General features: G+C 41.1%; 1 protein-coding gene across 2 annotated transcripts in view; it reads left to right on the top strand.

Moving 5' to 3' along the window:
* Positions 1–21,282, top strand: part of plxna2 (plexin A2) — a 197,954-nt gene that overhangs the window by 34,099 nt on the left and 142,573 nt on the right. For both annotated transcript variants that reach the window (XM_030138608.1, XM_030138607.1), the window contains exon 3: positions 913–1,095. In XM_030138608.1, coding sequence (XP_029994468.1) covers positions 913–1,095 — 183 coding nt within the window. The remainder of the gene's footprint in view (positions 1–912; positions 1,096–21,282) is intronic.

Here is a 21,282-nt window from a genome sequence, read left to right as displayed (position 1 = left end):
AGATACTATAGGAAAATATATATAGATGGGCTGGGCCTTAGTTTGCCTGGACATCCCACTTCACTCCATATGGCATTTTAAGGCCACTGTCTCTCCAGCTCTCTCTGCTGACCTGATTCAACACAAGTGAGACCTTTGTTTTGCTTCTCATTGACTTCCTCCCCCTCCGTCTTATAAACAGAGGAGCTGAAGTCAAACTGGATGAGACTTTATGGATGTGATTGCTTTCTAATGAATGTGTAAATACGGTTTATTGCAGACTTTTTGATTACATGCTTATTTGAGGGTTGCACAGTTATCACATAGTGTGTTTGCCAGTGCAAATAGTTATTATGCAGTATGTGTCGTCCTGCAGAGGTGTGATGATAGGCCAGGGTAATGAGCCACGGTGAGAGCAAGGTGGGGCTCAGTGAGGCGAAGCTGAAACATGTCTGCCAAGTGAAACAGAAAGGCAAACGTTTGTCTGGCTGGGAGACTCTCTCACGTACCTCCAGCGCTCCCTGACCTCCCTCTCTCTGTCAGGCTCACCTCTCTAACCCCCTCATTTTTGTCTCAGACACCCCCTGACACCGACTATATTTCCACAACTTTGACCATTGCTCTCTCCTTCTGTCTCTCTCTGTCACCTTCATCTTTCCTCCTTACTGAGCTGTCTTCTTTTATAACTCTGCTTCTCCACTTTTTTCGCTCTCCACTCACATTCTAATGTCTTATTTTTTAAGTCTGTCTCAGCAAGATATTTTTATCACTTCCCCCTACATTTCATGTCAAAGGTTTCTATGTCTAATGTGACACATTTGTCGAATATCATTTTTTAAATATGTCTTCTTTTCTGTCTTTCACCTGCTGTTTTAACTGTCTTTTCTTGTCATTCTACCTTCTCTAACCATGGTTTTTTCATCTTTTCTGTAGCCGGTGCCCATTGATGACTCTTTCTGCGGTTTGGACATTAATCAGCCGCTTGGTGGATCTCAGTTAGTGACCGGACACACACTTTACACCGAGACCAGGGATCGCATGACCTCTGTCACCTCCTATGTCTACAATGGCTACTGTGTAGCCTTTGTGGGTACCAAGAGTGGACGTCTAAAGAAGGTGAGTTTTGTCTTCCTTCCATTTATTCCCAGCAGTTACAGGCCTGTGGTTGGAGATTTCTGCCTACTTCATCACTGTGATACATAAGAACCCAGGCTGTCCAGTGGTCCGTGGGGTACAGACACTGTGAAGTGGTCCTATTTCTGTGCAGATGGATCATGGTCAAAGGGAAACGTATCTCTTTAATATTTAATGCCTGCTGTCAAAGCGTTGGAGACGGGAAACGGTGATGGCCAGCTCACTGTAGTGGTCATTAACAGTTCCTTGTTAAGTGAGCTCCAGTGTCGCAGTGTTGAATAACCTACATTGCCCCATTAATTTTAATAGGCACCTTTCTAACCGTGGTCCAATGAAAGCAACTGAGAGAGTTGGCCAATGTTCTAACCCATAGTCTTCATTGGATAATATAGACACCACAAGGGTTAAAGGCTGCTGGCCTGTTAATAATTATAGATTTCTCACCCTAGCCACAGGAAACAAGGTATTAGATGAGATTACTCCTTGACAGGACTGGAGGATGAGGAAACTATTATGCCTTGAAAGAATGAAAGTCAAACTGTCAATCAGAAATGTTTGGTTGGTTAACACAAAACAGCTGTTGCACTGTTTGGCATCTACACAGGCAGCTGATGGTTATACTTAAATGCTGCATGGTAATAATACATGTGTTTGTGTTAAACTGCTGTGCATTTTGTCACAGTAGTTTTTTGCTTTGCATATGGATGTTCCTTTCTAGACTACATGTAGACAGCTGGTGGAAGGATTTGTCAGTAGTCTCTTAGCTCCTCCTCCCATGGGGCTGCCTGTTTGAGTGACAGCAGTAGTGTGTTACAGGGTTGTAACTGGCTTCACAGACATCCCTCCCCCAATAACAACAGCTGCAGAGAGCTCAGGAGAAGATGCCGATAGCAAAAGCAAGTTGCTAAAACCATTTTGATTGATACCTGATTTGCCAAAATCTTTGTTATTTCAAGCCTGGCAACACAGCACAAATGATCCTGGGCTTAGTTATTTTGGTCTCCATCTATTCATAATTAAATCAATACACCAATCAGGCTGTGCTGGAGAGAGTATTCGTTCTATGTAATCCCCCTGTTTGAGCTGCTCAATAATTTAGCACTTTTTTCTACTAGGTTGAAATAGATGATACAGAGAAGAGAATGTTCCACACTTTGTAGCTGTTGCTTGTGTATTGTTTTTATCTCCATGTTTCCTTCCACCTCTTGTCTGTAGCTGCTGCCTACCCCCAGTCCAATGTGTCTGTCGTACATCTTCTACTCCCTTTTGAGCATCTATGCAAAGCAGCCCTGTCTGCTGGTGTGTACTTAGGCTTTTTCGTCACAGAGGCATGACTGTAACCACAGTAACGCTAACATGGGGGAGAATTCACCAATGTATGAGAAAGCCACCTAGAGCAAAGGTACCACGGTCCACTAGTCAGAACAAATACATTTAATAGAGCAACCAAATAGGTAATGACGCTCATATACAAAAAAAAAAGAAAAGACAATTGTTCATTAGAAATTTTAAAGGGATATGCAAAACCAGCGGTCAGTATAAATTGGAATCAAACTCGTTATTGTATTTAGTAGACATATATTTTAACAGCAAGAGTGTACTAGTATATATTTAAACACAGGTGAATAGAAAAGGCTTTTCCACCACTGTGCCTAAATCTGCATACAGATAGGTTTCTGGACAAGGACCAAGAGTGATTTGCATGCAAGCACATAATTTAATAAGCAGACTGGCCACTTGTGCATGAAAGAGGGAGTGACTATTATCAAACTATTCACTGACAGTCTGCAGAGCTCTGAAAAAGAAGGCATTGCTTTTTGTAATGAAATATGCATGTGTTTACATTGAGAGTGTTATCCACTCAGTCCCTCAGGTGTCACAGGGAGGGCAGAGGGATAGGGTGACCTGATGCGCCCTGGTTACACCTCCTCTGCAGAGAGCTGATAAGCCTCTACAGAGGTGTGAGACACATACAGAGGCTAGGACGCTACAGGCTGCTCCAGATCTCACAATGGCACAGCTATAGGATGGCAAGATTTGATGCATTGGGGGTGATACAATTTTGTACCTCTGCCTTTTTCTTGTAACCCCAAGAAACAGGTGGGGAGAGGAAGGGGTGTGGTGTACGCTCATGCATGGTTAGAGGGTGTGAATGAAAGCCATGATGAGAAAAAAATTAGACTAGCAGGAAAAGACAGAGATAGGAGGAAAAGGAAAATGGTACTAGGGCAGGGAGGAAGAGACTGTTGAAATGTGAATTTAGTTCTGCCAAAGAAACCAGGGCTGCACCGCTGCCTGTAATTGGATTGGCTCCCTTCCCAAAGAATTCCCCCTCCCCTACACACCATCTCCTGCTTCCCAATTCAATCCCACTCCCCCTCCCTCCCTTCACCTCCCACTTGCTCTCCCTGCAGACCAGTTCCTGCTGTATTCACCACTGTTTCCTGGGCTTTGCTGGAGCATGGCAAAGCAGAAGGGATAGCATTGGGCAAAACCTGCGCCTGTGGCAGGCTTATTCAGGAGATTGATTGAAGAAGAGAGGTTAAGAGGGTGTGGCGGGAAGAAGCCACCAAGGTGAGGAGAATGTAGGTAGTATGATAGACTGCAGGAAACACATTGCAATTTTGAGCCTCATATGTTATGCCATGTTGATGTATATAGATGAGAGCTACATCATTAATCAAACTGCAAAAACAATAGCAATGTCAGTCTGTGTAGTTAGATCATTATATTAGGCTGACATTTTTAATAATCATATGTGAATGTTATAGGATGTTTGTGTGTTTTTGTTTTATTGGCTTATTATCTAAACATAAAATAAACAATGACATATTAATCTCTCTTTAAGCAGTGCAGTGTATAATCATGCTAAACTGGTCACCAAAAACATAAATAAAAACATTATTCAGTGACGCTGAGATTAATGTCCACGTAATTAGACACACAACACCATTTTTTTCTCAATACGAGGTAAACACAATCAAAATCAATATGACTTCTCTTCTTTTAATTGTACTGCATTTGTACAGTATGTCAAGTTCTGGAATTTATTGCGTAATTTAGATTCAAAGATTCCCTTTCAAAACTTCTGGAATGTGATCGACAAGTTGAGGGATCATCACAGGCCATCAAGAAATCTGAGATGGTTGAATTTTTGAGTGGCATAAACCATGCAACAGTGATATGAAAGACTGGGTGACAGTATGTCATGGTACATGAACACAAGACATGAATGAACACTGAATATTGATTTGTGAACTCTAGAAGTTAAAACATAAAATTAATTTTGTGGAAAAATTTTTATGAAGATCCACAAATTCTGCATTTTTTGCTCTTTTGGACAGTTGTCATTTTCTGCAGATACCATACATACTCTAAATGCCATGTTTCTTTGATAAACAAGTTTACTTTTACTTAAACACATACTTATGAACACTGGCTTGTTAATTTTTCCTAGAGCTGTGCATCAGTAGAAGGTGATGTATTATTATTGCCAACCTACCGTAAAACCTAGAGCTCTCTTGTGAGAGCTGTGTGTAGTGTGAGTGTCATAAGGCTTTCAGAAATTGGCTGTGGACTTCTGGGTGGCACCCCTGGAGGCAGTGATTGATTGTAGAGGGCAGTAGATGTTCACCTCAGCAGAAAGCTGCAAGGGGGCAATCAATAGTTAAGGCCTAGTCTGTGTCTCTCTAGATAGACTGAAACCAGTTCCATTTTGCGCCAAACTGGACCAGAACGAATTCTCAAGCCTGTTTAGAGCTGCACAGTACATGTTGTAATATGCATGTAACCCCAGTTATAAGTTAATGTTCCATTTAAATTCTAGACCTAAATTTACATTAATACACACCAGGCTACGTATTATCCACTCCAAGCTCTATCATTTCAGTTATCACTATTATGTTTCTAGAGACCAAAATCCTGCAATAGGACTCTACGGGTCAAATTATAAAGATAGTCAATCTGCTATGCAGTTCTGAATACATATTACCCAAAAATTGCATCATCTAAATTGGAATTGGCTGTGTGTGGTTGACTTTGTGCTTAAGCACAGGAATATCCCACATGGGGACTGGGATTGGTGGGAAGCAACAACGGTATTAAGGAGAAGAGGAGCTGCAGGGAGCGCTGCCTTTGATATAGATAGAGATGGAGGGCACAGCTGCACATGTAAAATTGGATGTTGAAACACATCCCAGCAATAGATGAATGGGGAGTTTAAAGCAAGCTCAGCAGAAGCACATTAAGGATTCCCCTGTTAATCAAAGTCAATTCTCAGATTGTGAGAATGAAAATCCAACATCCTGGTTTTCTCAAACAGACCCCCAGGGATTTAGAGTTGTTGAACCTGAGACGAAAGGGACGCATTCCCAGATGACTTTCATTTCCTGTTTTCTGTTTTTAATATAATTACTCAGGTCTACGTAGGATTATTTGTTAAATAAAAAAAAATAGATATTTATATTTATGAGTTCTTAACATTAAAATGTATCTGTTTGATAAAAAGCTGATAGCTTAAGGGTATGGCTCATAGTTTGAACACAGTGCATGTTATGTTCAAACTACAGCGCAGGATGTGAACGTTGACTGGTGTTGAAATTAAAGGTTGTTTGATTGGTGAAGTCAGAAGTTGATTAGTAGGTTGTTTGTATCAGCAGTAAACTGGATTTACAAAAAAAAAAAAAAAATATTGTCCTCTTTATCCTTCAAGCCCTCAACCATGATGTGCTGTTTTCGGCCTAATTAGTTCTTGTCATCATGCCTTGGTGAGTAATTAGGAATTGGTTTGGATGAGGCCCCTGGCAGCTGAAGGGGACAACTTGAAAGAGAGGTTCAGGTGTTTAACTGGACAAATGTGTTGTTCAACTGGTTAACATAGCAGAGGGTGCATCGCTGACTCACATGGCTCTCACAGTGGCCTAAGTAGCAGCAGGGTTTGTGTGTGCTGGGCAGACAGCGCTGGAGTGTTGCTGAGAATAGCAGCTGATCCTAGTGCAAAAAGTGCCGGGGACTTGAAAGACTAAATACAGGCAGCTGCTCCTACAGGGCCCTAATCGACAAGTGGTCACCCCTTCCCTCCCCCTGACTCCCACCCCTGCCTTCTGCCCAAAGGCTGGTCACCTGCTTGACTCGTTCATGTCCTGCTTTGCCTTTGTCATGTCTGCTCTTTCTGGCCTGATTTTTTTTTTTTTTTTTTTTATGTGGAAGAGAGAGACCAGCTGAGCAGACTTGTTGTCACTTTAAACCATGAACTCAGTGTCTGCTTTAACCCACCTGGATTGTCCTCAGGGTTATGGTAGGGAAACTGGCAACAGACAAAAAGAAGGCAGAAAAAAAGTTCAAAGTTAGACAAGGGGAAGGATAGGCAGACACAATGACAAACAGAATGATGACAGATGAACAGACAGGCACAGAGAGAGAGAAAGAGAGAGACAGAGAGAGAGAGAGAGACAGAGAGAGGGAGATGGAGAGGGAGACACTCAAACTAGCATTGAGGCTGACATCCCTAGCAACAGCTGAGGCCCATGGCAACAACTGAATGGAAGCCCATCCTGTTCCTCCAGGGGTACAAATTACTCTGAAGAATTGAGGCATCCTTTCACCTCCACCCCCATCATATACACACTACACATTTACTCATACATACACACAGAGATGAAATGAAGTAGTAAATGAAGTCCATAAACGCACATTTTCAAGAGTTTTTGGTTGTTTTCTTTGTTTAGAAGTGAGTCCTCATGTTGTTGCGAATTGATCATAATAGTGACTTTATTAAACATCTCCAATTTTCACTATATGACTTGTATTAACCCTTAGCTAAGAAGACGAAGAAATACAATTACAAGTGAAAAGCACATCTATAATTGCCACCAGGTAGAATCGGTTTCCAATCCACTCACAAATTGTCATTTCTCACTGAATGCCATAATAACGGCTGTATCACTTTGTTTCACATTGAATAGTAAAGTCCAATCAATCCCTCACAGAGCAAATAATTGCATCCCTCTGTTTGACTTGTTGAAAATGAAATGAAACCCATATGAAGCAAGCAACTCCATCTCAAACCAAGGAAAGTGATAAAATGACAAGTGACATAGAGGCATTATAAGAATTTTAGTGAAATGACAGCTACCAATATGTATCTGTTACAGTCATCTTCAGGGCTCCAGCTTCTTAGATTGCCTGCCATCATTTTAATCATGTTAAACTGAGCAGCACATCCTCAGTTTACCCAATGACATTGACTTGGAGCATAGCATCGCCTGAAGAACTTGTGCAAGTAAAGACATTTTCTTCAGAACACAACACGCAATACTTTTCTCAAAGAGGCTGAATGAAAATTTCTTACTGTAAAACGTGTGCATATGGATGCTTCTATGAAATTGGGTACATTTTGGTATCTGGCACTTTGCCAAATTTTTAGACCCAATAATAAAAGAGAAATTTAGACATATTTCACCCCAGGATGTACCTAATGATGACCTCAGATAAATGCAAAAAAAAAAAAAATTACACTCTTGCTCTGAGCCATCCCAAAATTAATGAATTTTTAATAAAATATTGGGGCCAAAATAGGACCAAAATTGGGCCATGAAAAACTACCTAAGTGTTAATGCATATTATCTGGACCACATGCAAGGCAAGGGCAAGGCAAGGCAGATTTATCTGTATAGTACAATTCATACACAGGGCAATTCACAGTGCTTTACAAAAATGGAAAAGAGACAGGTTAAAAACACACAATTACAATTAAAACAGAATCAATAAAACATAAATAATAATCAGTTAAAACAAAGTAAAAGAGAACAGTGAAGATAGAACCCTTTTCAGTTGTTATATGCACAGTTGAACATGGCTTGAAATGCTCTTGTATACCTCTATAAATAAAGACACTGTGTTAAATTTGTTGATCCTAGTGGTTTTTCTAATCCAGACATGCTGTTTTTTCATGACTCGGCAGTCTCATTCCAGGTTTTGTATGTAATCCGTCGTGTCCACTTGTGTTACATGCAGAACCTGCCCAGTTAAATGCACATACTGTAAATCATGAATGAGTTTGCAACAATGGTCATTTTTGTGAAACACTTTGCCTTGCGTAAATTAGTTCAATTCCCAAAATGTACCTGTGAGAGAATAAAGAGATATTCAAGAAACTAGTAGCGTGTAATTTTCGTGTTCTTTTGACCATGTTACATGCAGATTTTTGTAGTAAATATAATGTAAAATACTAAAAAAATGTGTTTTATCTGACAAATAGTTTCTCTTTTATCTCACTAAGTTTTTATTTTTATAATAGACCCAAAGTGCTTCCAAACTTGCTATATCTGGTTTGAATTTTTAGCCCCCATGTCCTGTTTTTAGGTACCAGTTTCATAGAAGCGCCCATATAGATGTAGATTTTATTTTCTGTCCTTTAAGTGATTGCAACCAAACTTGAGAGACTACCGGTGTGTGACCTCTAAGATTCTAGCCTCTAAGGAAAAGGGAAGACAGGTTATATTAAGCAGACCTTCATATAACTGTGAAGTGTTACATGAATGGTCTGCTTTATATTTTGTCTGGAATAGCCTCTCACTGGGTGGTATTAATATCCATCTTTGCCGAGCTTTACCAAGGAATTTCACTACTCTGAAGCTTGACATTCTGAATGCCTTTTTGAAACCTTGCAAATCATACATATGAGTGTTTTAAGTCTGGAGGAATGACAGGTATGACCATGGGTAGAGGGTGTTTATGTATGTCAAGATTTCCCTTTGTTGTTTAATTGCCATAACCATCTCTCTAGTTAAGCTAATGGGTGGTATGTTCATTGAGTTGTGAACTGGTAGGATGTCTGTGTGACCTTTAGGAACCTGGCCTCCACTTGACCCCCTCCAGCTCAGCTCTTAACCCTGAGCCAGATAAAGAGCCGGCAGCCCCAGGCAGCGGCAGCAGACTGTGTCTTTCATGGCTGTCTTTAGAGTACAAGCCTCCCTATCTGCCAGACCTGGTCCTGGCTTCTCTAAACACTTCACTGTTAAAAGGCCAATGGAAGACTGAGAGCCCCTGCTGTTCCATTCATCCAAGTCTTACTATATCTGCTTCTTCCTTCTTAGTCTCTCTGATTTACTCTTTTTTGCACTGTCCTTCGCTCTCTCAGTCGCGTCCCTGCTATTTTCATTGCATTAAATGTGTCCTGGCTGTCCAACCAGCTGTCCCCTCTCATTTTCTAGCTCTTTTTTTCCTCCCTCTTATTCCTCTCTTCCTGTTTCTTTCTCCGTCTGAGTCTCGTTCCCTCCCTCCGTCTTTTTCTTCTTCTCTTCCCTGCTTCGACTATTACAATGACATAGCCTTCCCTGCAGTGATCTCATTAATCACATTCAAACAGCTCACTGTTGCTTTCTCTCCTTCTATCTGTCTCCCACTCCATTCTCTTTCTCTAATTGCTTGCTCTTTTCTTTGCTGGTGTCTCGAAGGAAGCGTTTTTCATTATCTAACAACAAGAGACAAATGCTCAAACTGTGCATACATTTTATTACTACAGATGGATTTTATACATAGAAGCTTAATTTAGCCTGTAGTATGCTACCATGCCAGTTCCCAGAAGACACAAAGACAGAATCACTCATGCCCATAAATATGTTGTGCAGTACTTATTCATTAATTCATTTCCAAGATCACAGTTTTTCCTAAGCAGAGCACTTCGTTTTATTTATTTCATTTGTTATTGGCAGTGCCTATTTTCTCAGGAAATGAATTACTCTGTTGAGTGCGCCCATAATTGGACTTAACTTCATAAGTGAGATTAATTAACCCATTGCTGATTAGAGGCACATTTCACCAGAGACTGGGTACAGAAAGACTATTAATCCAGTTTCTACAGCCTATTTCTTGTTGATTTTTTTTAAATTTCAAAATCTGGATGATTGCAGCATTAGTGTTTACCTTGCACATGGAAACCTCACACTTGAAAGTACTTTTGGTTTTGTGGAAAGAGAAGGCCTTGGCTCTGCTCTCGTAGTGTTGCTCCTACACTGAGACTGGGAGTCATTCTATGCCTGTGGCAGTGGAGTGTGTGGTTTTCACCAGTGTCGGGTGCAGTAGTGTCATTAGGATTTGAAAGCCACATCAAACAACCTTGGCAACCCAGATCTGTATCTTCCTCGTAAGGATCAAGTTGAAGAAGTGAAAATAAGCTGAAAATTCCTAAATATTTCTTTTAATACAAAGTGGCCTTTCCCCTTCTTATGAATAATGGTATTTCAAACCCACACACCCTGGCAGTCTAATACTTTATGTGTAGAAAAAACACAACAAAATATGTCCAAAACATTATGCAAGGAAGCTGTTCTGGGAGGCAGGGCCTCATGGCCTATCAATATTCCTGTTTAGTCTGTAGCCAATGTAGGCACCGTAGGGAGAACATTTGAAATTCATAGAAATTCTTATCAGTTGTTGCGTTGCTGTTATTGATCTGTTACTGTGGAAACAGCATAGTAGGGGTATAGTTATTTTTTTCTTGCCCGAGGTGTATGTCTCAGAGCTCCAGTGGCTTCGAACTGTTCTACCAATCAAAGTGAAAATTTCTCTCCCTGTCAAATGAACTTTAAGTACTTGGTGCTTAACTTTTGTCCTCCAGGTTGCCAGCTGGCATGGAATGTATGTTTTTTTCTTCTCCACTTTCCCCACTGACCTTGCTGAAGTACACAGAGAGAAAAGGGACAGACAGAGAAAGAGTAAACATCTTTAGGACACACACAAAAAAAAAAAAAAAACAGAAATAGATTAGCGAGCAACGTCTGTCAAAGTGGATGGCTGGCTCAGTGCCAGGCTTTATTGATTTGCTTTACAAAGCACTTGAATGGGCCAGATAACTGTGATTAGCCAATTCATTACTGCTGGCTTGCAGAGTGGTCCAAAATTAGATAAAAGGGGGAATAGGAAGGACAGAAGGGGAGTTGGAGCAAACTATTACTTTGTGAACTTTCACAGCAACTCCAGCAGTGACCTAAAACAGAGTCTATCTTTTTGAAGTTCTTCCTAGTTTACATGCATTTCAATGATCATCCTCATTAGAAGCTGTTACGAAATAGAAAAAAACATGCATTGTTTATGTGTTTGATAGCATGCATAATGATTCTAGATTACTTGAGCAACCAAAACAGCAGTGTCCTCATCTACTTTGTAAATGTGTACTTCCATTTCAAGTGTCTTTTCATCTTGTATAGCGCCAATAGATCTCAGAAATGAGAGCTGTTTTGGCTTTGATGATACACTAAACTGTTGTCTGTGTGAAGGCATCCAGAGTGTGACAGCGACTAATGTTTCTGTCTGATAGTGAGACAGCTTTACTGCTCCTCTGTCTCCTACTTCATACAAGACAGCAGCAGTTATCAGGGGCCTCAAAGTTAAGCTTGACTGGGTGACAACATTGTTTAATGCATTTCTATGATCATGCAGTGTTTACAGAAAGCTCTTACAGTCTGTCCATGGGTAATTCTTTTGATGTATGCATTCTGACTTTACATTTTTGCTCTGACAATCCAAATTGTGCTTCACCTTCTTCTTTTGGAAAACGGCAGATGTTCTCTTTTCTTTCAGAGTATTCCTATTTACCTGTGATACTAGGGTGTACAATCTTTGACAGTGACTGATTGAAACAAGTGGGCCTTTATCATGCTCACTGATTTTCCCCTTATTCTAATTTCCTTTCAACATTAGTTCAGTTTGAACATTCTATCTCCTTATTTTTATCCCTTCCCCTCCCTTTTCTCCATCTTCCTATCTGACCACAGGGCTGTCAAGCAACTCTCGCCGACCATCAGCCTAATGAACAGTGATAAAGTGCTAATAGCATGTGATAATGTTTCAAGCCACTGGTAATCTTCACTCACTCAGGCTTTACCTCCTCACAACTCCTGCACCTTTAACAGACACACATAACCACACACACAATAAGTGTCTCTTTTTTTTGACAGCTGTATGTCAGATATTGGCCTCGTGCTGCCATTGAAACAGAGCTGTCAGCCTAAACTCCCTCTTAATGTTCCAGCCAGCCAGCAAAGACAGCAGGAGTCTTAATGGGACTGGACAGTTCCTTCTGCATAACTTGTAATACAGTGTACACAGTGTCAATGCATCTGCTCAAGCCCTTTTTAAAGGCAGTGAAATTAGAAGTATTTTCAATGGTGTTTTTAGTAATTCAGCTCCATTTGATTACAAATACATGCAAATAGCAAGTGGCTGAAAAGTGATGAGGTGTTAAAATCTACAGTAAGTTGAATGTTCCAGTCCCCATAGCAGAGTTAGACATGTTTATTTTTTATAGCACAGGTGTCAAACATGCGGCCCAGGGGGCAAATCCGGCCCATCAAAGGGTCCAGTCTGGCCCTTGGGATGAATTTGTGAAATGCAAAAATAGATATTAAGATATTAACAATCATTTTAGTTCAGGTTCCACATACAGACCAATTCAATCTCAAGCAGGTCAGACCAGTAAAATACTATCATAATAATCTATAAATGCTCACAACTCCAAATTTTTCTCCTTGTAAATGTAAATATTTTTCATGTATTTACTCTAAAACAAAATATAATTTCACAAAAAAATATGAATAATCTGAACAAAGGTGAAGAACCTGAAATGTCTTAAGAAAAGTAAGTGCTATTTTGACAACATTCTGCCTGTTACTAAATGTTTTGTGTATTTGTAGATCCACACTGATCTGTAAGTGGAAATGATAAACTGAAGTATAATATTGTTAAAATTACACTTATTCTTTCAGTTTGTTCAAGTTATTCACATTGTTTAAAAGGACAGTATGTAGATGTAAACATTTTCATTGTTTAATTTTATTTTTTTCACTCTAAAATATAGAGAAAAGTTTGGAGTTGACATTATTCATATATTGTTATGTTATTATTTTACTGGTTCAGCCCACTTCAGAGCAAATTTTGTTGAATGTAACACCTGAACTGAAATGAGTTTGACACCCCTGATTTATAGTTCTCACATTTTCATTGAGCTAACCTGTTTAAATTATATTAAGCTAAAAAGTAGCTGAGTGCAGTCTGTGTCTGCCAGGCTATATGGGCTTTGACTGACACGTAGCCATGGCTTAACGGCTGAGTCAGACATTATTTCATTTACTGAATAACACAAAATTTACTGGTACAGACCATAGTTGTTGAAAGAGTTATGGTAACAACAAAGCCATCATAGGATTCTGTCATGAAATTTAGTGGTACTTAATAACAATAAGTGCTGTAAGTTTAGCTGCATTAGCTGATGTTAATTGATATTGAATTATATGTCACCTACGCTCCAACTCTACTCACTTGTTTCCAAAAAAATCACCTCATAGTGACTGCCACATTGCCCATTTTGAGGCTTCAAAATTGCAAAACATTGTAAATATTAATTCATCCCATACACCCACCCACCATCTTAACAGTAATGTAGTGACATAAAACACAAGGTCGTGGCCGTATAATACCATTACACACATTTGCTAGTGTGACTGAAAAGAGACGTCTAGGAAATGATGGAGTGGGAGAAGCAGACATCAAATTCTGTTTGAAAAGAAATGGTATAGCCCATATAAAATATGTGAAATGTAAAATGTGTGGGCAGATTGATCACTTGACACATTCAGTATAAGAGGAAAGTATAAAAGTCCTAGTTAAGAGTGGAGGAGAGAGGGAGGAGGAGAAAATAGCGAGGGCATGTGGGCCATTCTGAAAAGCACCTGCAAAATCAGACAGTCCATGCCAGTCACCGAGAGGGCATTAACAAGGTCATGATATCAGAGACAAGAAAGGCCACTTTCAGCCACAGGTCATCTCAGCCACTGCTGTTATTCATTAAAGCCTAATGGTTAGCGGTTGGGAAACATTATCTGAGCCTCTGGTAAGTTGACTAAAGGTAGGGGTCAGGGCCAGGGGTATGGGGGAGACACCTCCCATGCCTGGTGACATGGGCGTACTGTGTCAGATTGGATTAGCTGTGAAGGGGGAGAGGTGATGATTTGAAGGAATCACAGCTCAGCAGTAAACCATCAACATTCCTCCTTTTTACTCTCTTTAAAAGGGTGGTTAAATGTTTCTGTAGGGAATAGCATGTTACCGTCAGTCATGGTTAATGTTTTGGTGGATTTGGCAGCTACAGTTTGGTGTTGCTGGAAGCAGCTGTTGGCTCAGTGGGGTGGATGGAGAAGGTATGGCTTGTGTTTGTATAGTACGCGTATGTGTGCGAGGTCTTTATTAGCAGAGAGTGATTATGAATGAGTAGAAAAACAGACAAGTCAGTTCTAGGTTAGTGTTTATCAGCTGAAGAGATCGGAGGGCAAAGATTTTGTCTACATCATTTACTATTTTCATCCCGAAGGTAATGTGCCGGGGTGCATAATGAATCTGTTTGATGTTGACATGTGAACACAAAGTAGGGGTAAGGGTGTGTGTATTGCACCTTTCATTTCATATATACATATTTATGTATTCTTTGGTGTTGTGCACATACAAATTTTACTCATTTATTTAAGGGAGGTGTGCAGAACTCCCTTGATCATACATTCGTAAGGCACTTTACATGTTTCACTCTATTTCAAGAATGTTTCATCACACACAAATGCATGCGCGTGCACGCACATACACACTCTAGGGAGGAAAGGAGGCTATTGCCTTCTAACTGATTAGGAAACGAGAAACACTTGTGTCATGAGTTTTCACCCTAATGAGCCCTGACTGATGTGGCTGGCTGAACATTTGGGTGCAGGTATGTCGTGTTTAGGCTGCAGGCTGGATTGGAGGCTTGAGGGGTGGTTAGATCAGAAGGTGTGGTAGATCAAATGACTGTGTCAGCTCCCCAGGATCCTTGACTGAAAGGGGATAGGACGATGTTTGGGTTACGCCATGCTGAGAGTGCTGTCCTCTTTAAATAAGACACACTTGAACAAAGTGTAGCTGATCAGATTAGCGTGGCTGATCAAGTTTCTCAGCAGGTTTTTGTCTCCCACTGTCTGAACATCTTGACTGGCAAATAAGGTTAGTCCTAAACATAATGTAGAATAAAGGGGGTAGAGTGAAGGAATATGGATACAACAGTGCAGGTATTGGTATGGTTCAGATGGAGCATAGTTGATGAAGAAATATACATGTATTTGGTATTAGTGCAGCCAAAGAATTCAACGTAACCAAGGTGTAAGCTTTTGTGTAAGCTTTTCTGCATGCTTTCTCAAGGGCAACGTTATACTTTCTGGCAGTACAGAAAAATCCTAGAATAAGTGGACCTTTGGGATTCAGGCTGAAACAATAGTAGAAGGATGAATTGTACCAATCAAGTTGTGCGGGGTTCTATTGTTAAGTTTGCTATTGTGTGACGAAGGGGAAATTGCTTCTGTTCTCGGGCCCTGATGAATCCCTTCAAAGACCAGAGATCATTGAAACAACATCAGAGAAGAGAAAAACAAGAATATCACCAGAAAGGCAGCATCTTGGTTTGATCCACTATTTCTTTTCTCTTCCAGTCTTTGTCTTACTCTCTGCTGCTGTCTATTCTCTATATCTTTTCTAGTTTCTCTTCATGCATATCCACTTTGCTGTATCTTTCTCATTTTCTGTCTGGTTCATGTTTTTTTTTTTTTTTTCCTTCAAATGCCCAGCTACCGGGCAGTCCCTGTCTCTTCCTCTCTCTCTTTCTCATTCTCCATGGCTTTTCACCCGTGATCCATCCAGGCCAAGCCACAATCCCTTATAAGGCCAGTAGAAGCCCCCATCTGGCCTCTTATTTCCATATCAGATCTGCAGTAACAGACAGGGTTTACACAGGATCAAGCCTGGAATGCAAGTCTGCCTCTCCATCGGCTGTGCCACAAACCCTACTGTGCTCTCTGCTCCTAGGCTCAAACCTGATCACACATCCTCCTCTCTTCCTCCCTCTGCTCTGCTTGGAGCTTTATCTCCCCTATTTTTTCCATATTTCTTCCAATTTCTCCTACACTTTTATTCTGTCCTTCCACTGTTGCTTTTATTTCCTTCTTCCTGTTCTGTTTTCTCTCATCTGCCTTTATCATTCATGCCTAACCACGCCAATACAATGCACATGCAGAAACACTAACACTCCTCTCTACTGCCAGCATATTTGCAGAACACACGTTCATTTTTGGGGACAGAGACACAATCTGCTCAGATGGTTGCGAGCTCTAAACTCATGGATTATACAGCAATGCTGCCGCAGACAACCAAACAAAAGACTAAGCCACATCTGAGAGCAAGACAAAAGAAGGAACACAGTAAAGCCATGGAGTACAACTCAACAACAAACACACTTAAAACATCCTCAAAGGACATCTGTGGTTTGGGCTTATACGTCCATTATATTTAAAAGCTCTCTCTTTCGTCATCATCACGATCCTCTGTCTTTCTGCCTCTTCCTCTTCATGCCTTATGCTCTCACTGAGCCTGTTCCTCATTACGATTTGATGTTTCCACAGGCTTTTTTCCCTGCCGAGCTTTAATATGTAAAGTGTCGACTTTCCCGTGTGTGTGTGGTTTGGTTTGTTGTCGTAGGGAGTCTGTTTCTGATTAGACCCACTCTTGCTAAGCTTTCCCTTTACTGCCACATTTGGGCCTTGCTTGGCAGTGGAACCTATGGAGTGAATCTCATCCAGGACTTAATTGTTTTGAACGGCTGGCAGACCTGGCTTTCTTTCTCTTTTCTGTTTGTTATGTCTTTCTATCTTTTTGTGCTCACTCAGTCTCTCTTGTATCTCTACTTCCATTCCATCACGTCCTCTTTTGTTCCCCTTTTGTCTCCCAGGGTCTGACACAAATGGAGGGATGAAGAGATGAGAGGGGATCTCATATAGCCTATAATGCTCTTCTCCTCTGGGGCCTGCATAGCTCATTAACCTACGTTAGTCTCCACATGCCTCCATTAAAGAGAGACACCTGGCTCCCGAGGGTCCGAAAGGGAAATGACAAGTCCAGTCTCCTTTCCCTTCATCAACATCCTAGGCGCACATAGTACTAGCATTTATTATAATGAAGGTCTGCCTGACATTTGTAGCTGCTCTTATGATACTTCCTCATTTGTGGCTGGTCATGCCGATGTGGTGACTCCTCTGTGATCCCACTTCTGGTACAATGTGACATATATCCAACACATTCTTATATCAGAGTCCAAATCAGACCACAGGAATATTGAATGTAAACAACAGAAAGCAGCTTATTCAGACACAGCAGCTCTGTTCTGCTGGAAACAGATTTCAAGCTTCTGGTACGGAGGCAAATCTCAGATTAGTGAAAGTCCTTTTTCGCGCCAGGGTAGAATCAGCTGCATTCAGGGGTTACCCTTGAAATGTATACTGTGAGTAATTGCCAGTGAAAAGCCTAAATCTTATTTGGGCGATGCATCCCAAAATCTGTCTTCTTGTCCCTTGGCTGGCTCGGGGTAAGCTGCTTGGTTTGGACTTAGCCTTTCTAATGTTCCTCCAGTCCACTATGTGATCCAGAGGAATGCAGACATATGCAGAAAATCTCGATGACGTACCACCTGGTAAAACAAATAAACACCGTCTAATGCTTTTATTATACTGGGAGATAATAGGATATACAGATGGCACTTTTTGCCATCTATCTTTGTTTGGTTTTTAGTGACTTCCTGCTCATCTTTTTTATTGTTTCCCACCCTTCGCTTTCCTTTTTTTCCCCTAAATCACCATGACCGTGTAGATCTCTCAACCACACAGTTCTGGTGCTAAAGCGAGAAAGTTGAACTGCATCACTTTAATGTCAGGTTCCATGTTTTCCACAACAATGACCTCTTTGTCTTCTGCTGCCTGCAGTTTCTCTATCCTCTCCTCTCTACTTTTCTTTATTCTCCAGTACTCCCTCTCAACCATTGTGTGTGTGTGTGTGTGTGTGTGTGTGTGTGTATTTGCAAGAGGTCTGGTAGACAAGATGATGCTAGGGAGTTACAACACCCTAGAACTGTCTGTAGTGCCTTTTTTCACCATTTTCCCCTTTTTATCTCCCCCTTCTCTTCACTCGGTGTATTTCTTGTCGCTAGCCTCTTGCTCCTTCTCAGTCTCCAGTCCGTCTACAGTCCTAAGAAATATTAGCATATCATTGCCGTAAGGAGATTCAAACTTCACAATTAATGGGGTTTTAATGGTTCCCCAGGCCTCGCTATTATGTGGCCGGGCTTCTTAGCTTAATCCAGTGGGGACCATATGGGCAGCAGCCCGACTCCATACGCCAGGACCCAGAGGTGTATTGAAACCAATGGGGAAGCAGAGCCAGAATGTATTTAATCCAGAGGAGCTCAAGGCTTTATTTAAACCAAAGGAAAGTTTATTTGTTTGAAGACCTCAGAGACTTCAGCAGTATAGGAGGGCTTTGCTTCTTCTAAAAGTGGTGGATTAGCTGTCCACTTGGGTTCAAGGTGACAAAATGTGAGCCTGTATGTTCAAGGCCTGTTTACTTTGCCATCATCCAGTGTGTGAGATTTTCTGTGACTTACAATTGAAGCCATGACAAGTTAAAACTGGAATTGAGTGGGTCGACTTCTTTAAACACACCATCAGTGCGCCATCATCCATGTGACATGTCGGTATGTCTCAAACATGACCAGAGTAAAATAAACAAGACACTCCACACACTGGTAGCATTGGCACATTTAAATCCACAATGATTTACTATTACATATTGTGTTTATATTTAAGCACTCAGTGCCCCCTGAAAAAGTAGGAGTCTGTGTTTTAGGTTTATAAGCGGCTGTCTGTTCAGATATATGTGTTTAAACCCCCAATAATGAAGAGCTAACTTCACTTACATTGTCCTTGGACCACTGGTTGTTTCTGTCTAAATTCACCATGTGTGTCTTTGCCCACAGGCAGATAATTAGTCACATAGGTAAATTTACCACTGGTCATGCAAGGTTTGTGTATGTCTTTCTTTACAGGACACAGATTCTTCTTTTTTTTTTTTTTTTTTTTTGCACGTGCTCTATTGTCCCCCATCCATTCATGACAAAACTTTGAACACCCTCAGAGTTTGTCCTTGTCCACTCCTCAGTAAACTCACAATGATCCAATTTGGAAATCCAATCCTTCCAGATGGACTTGAGAATAAATTACTAAAGGTCAAACTAACTGGCCAAGCAGCTAACAAGCCAGAAGACTACGGTCAACACCTGAGTGGAGAGCAGCCAGAAAAGCTCTTTACTCATTACAGATCCTGTCGATGGAAAGAAGATTAAAAACGACTAAAGACTGTGTCTCCACGGATCATGCACTTTTTCCACAACATGATCCACTTAGGCCTTAAATGTAATGCTTGTTATATAAAAGGGTTGTGGTGTTACAGTATCTATACAGTTCTTTCTCATTCCCGTTTGCTTTCCCCTTTCTGTGTGTGTATGTGTGAACGTTGGGCAGTGCAGTAAGTGCTGATGCAAGCTTTATGCGTCCCTGTCCAGGTAATGGCCTGTAGCGGTACTGCAGCCTGGGGCCAGCCAGAGGAGGACTGACATTTACTGCCACCTTAACTAGCTCATTAGCCTGCTTCACAGTCTTTCTCTCTATTCAATCCACAGAGGGTATTGAGAATAACACTGTTTTACACTTCCAGTTGTTATTCTGCTCATGCCTTTCAAGGCTATCAAGATGGAACACTGATTGTTTTGGGAAATAGCTTCTTGTTCTCTTGGTCTCCATGCTGTTTTAGCATCTATGTTCCCTCAGTCTGTCTTTGAAGACACAATGGATGAAAGTGTTGAGTCTTTACTCATCTGCGATTTATTGTACCCTTGGTGAGATATCAGTGCTCCATACTCACCTACAGTGAGCTCATCTTTTAATCAGATGTGATCCAAGAGACTGATTGGCCCTATTGTTCCACATACAGGCTATTGAAATCCACCTTTGAGTCCTTTTCCATAGACAAACACACATCCATATTCAAACACAAAGGAGGCACACGCACTTATGCACACACACCTGTGTGCACTGTTACACAAACTCACATCTTCATTATGCCACTTCTTCGGTTGATTGGAGGGTTGTTGTGATGAGGCTGATGTGGGACAGACTCAGTAATTCTTCGTCTCCTGTCTGCCTGGCATTTTTCTGTGTTTCATTAGGGACGGGGGGATTGAAGTAGAGAACCGCAGCAGTAATGGAAATGACATGCAAATAGCAAAGATGTAATTAAAACATCAACATCAGACCCACAAGCCAGTCCTCCTTTACTCCGTTCATAGTATTCTCTTTTATGCCTCCGTTGACTGACATGAGCAGTTGCAAGAGCAAATGTGTTTGTTTTGTAGGTGTGTGAGCACAGCAGCCATACAGTGACACACTCACATACACACACATACAAAGTACAAACTTGCACAGCGTGACCAGTCAGGCTACTGGAATGCCCCAGGCCTACACACATCACAAAGCCTTTGTTCTTACTGTGTTTTCTTATTGATAAGGCTTGTAGTGACTAATAGACAAAAAGCATTGGGAGATGAAATTGATTTTTAAAAAATATTCACACTGCAGTATGTTTCTGGACTGAACAAGATACTCAGAAAATCAAAATACTGTGATATGAACAGTGCTGTATGCTTCCTCCCATCCCATCCCATCCCGGGTCATGGTCTAGTGTCTTCTCAGTGGTGTGAGTTATCTAGTGGTGGAAGTGTTGGTCAGCACTCCCTGTCAGACTGAAAACAGCCCAAGGCCTATTCCTGTCCTTAAGTGTGATCCCCTTTTGTCTTCTGTTCACTAACTGACTCTGTGAATACGTGCATGACTATACAGTAAATGTGTGCTTGAGTCTGTGTGTATTATTACTTATTACACCACAACTTTATCCTGTGTTTACAGTTTTAATGTAATGGCTTAGACGGTAGACTGTCTGTGACTCATAATGAGTTATTATACCTCAACCAGAAGAGCCATTCGGAGGCATGACCGCGGGCAAAGCACAGAGGCCTCTGCGTGTCTGCACTCTTAACAGGTATCAGGCGGCATTACAGGTTCCCACAAGAACTGGATTAGACAGCACATACTCAGCTCCTCAAAGTAAACACGCCTTCCCCCTCTAACCGTGTCAACATCAGTCCAGAGTGTTCTGGTTCAGACTTTGTTGAAGATCACTGGGAATACGAAACAGTCTCAATGGCTCCCCTTTAAAATC

This window comes from Sphaeramia orbicularis, chromosome 7, assembly GCF_902148855.1.
Source record: "Sphaeramia orbicularis chromosome 7, fSphaOr1.1, whole genome shotgun sequence".
Lineage (NCBI taxonomy): Eukaryota > Metazoa > Chordata > Actinopteri > Kurtiformes > Apogonidae > Sphaeramia > Sphaeramia orbicularis.
This window is presented reverse-complemented; position numbering and strand designations above follow the sequence as displayed.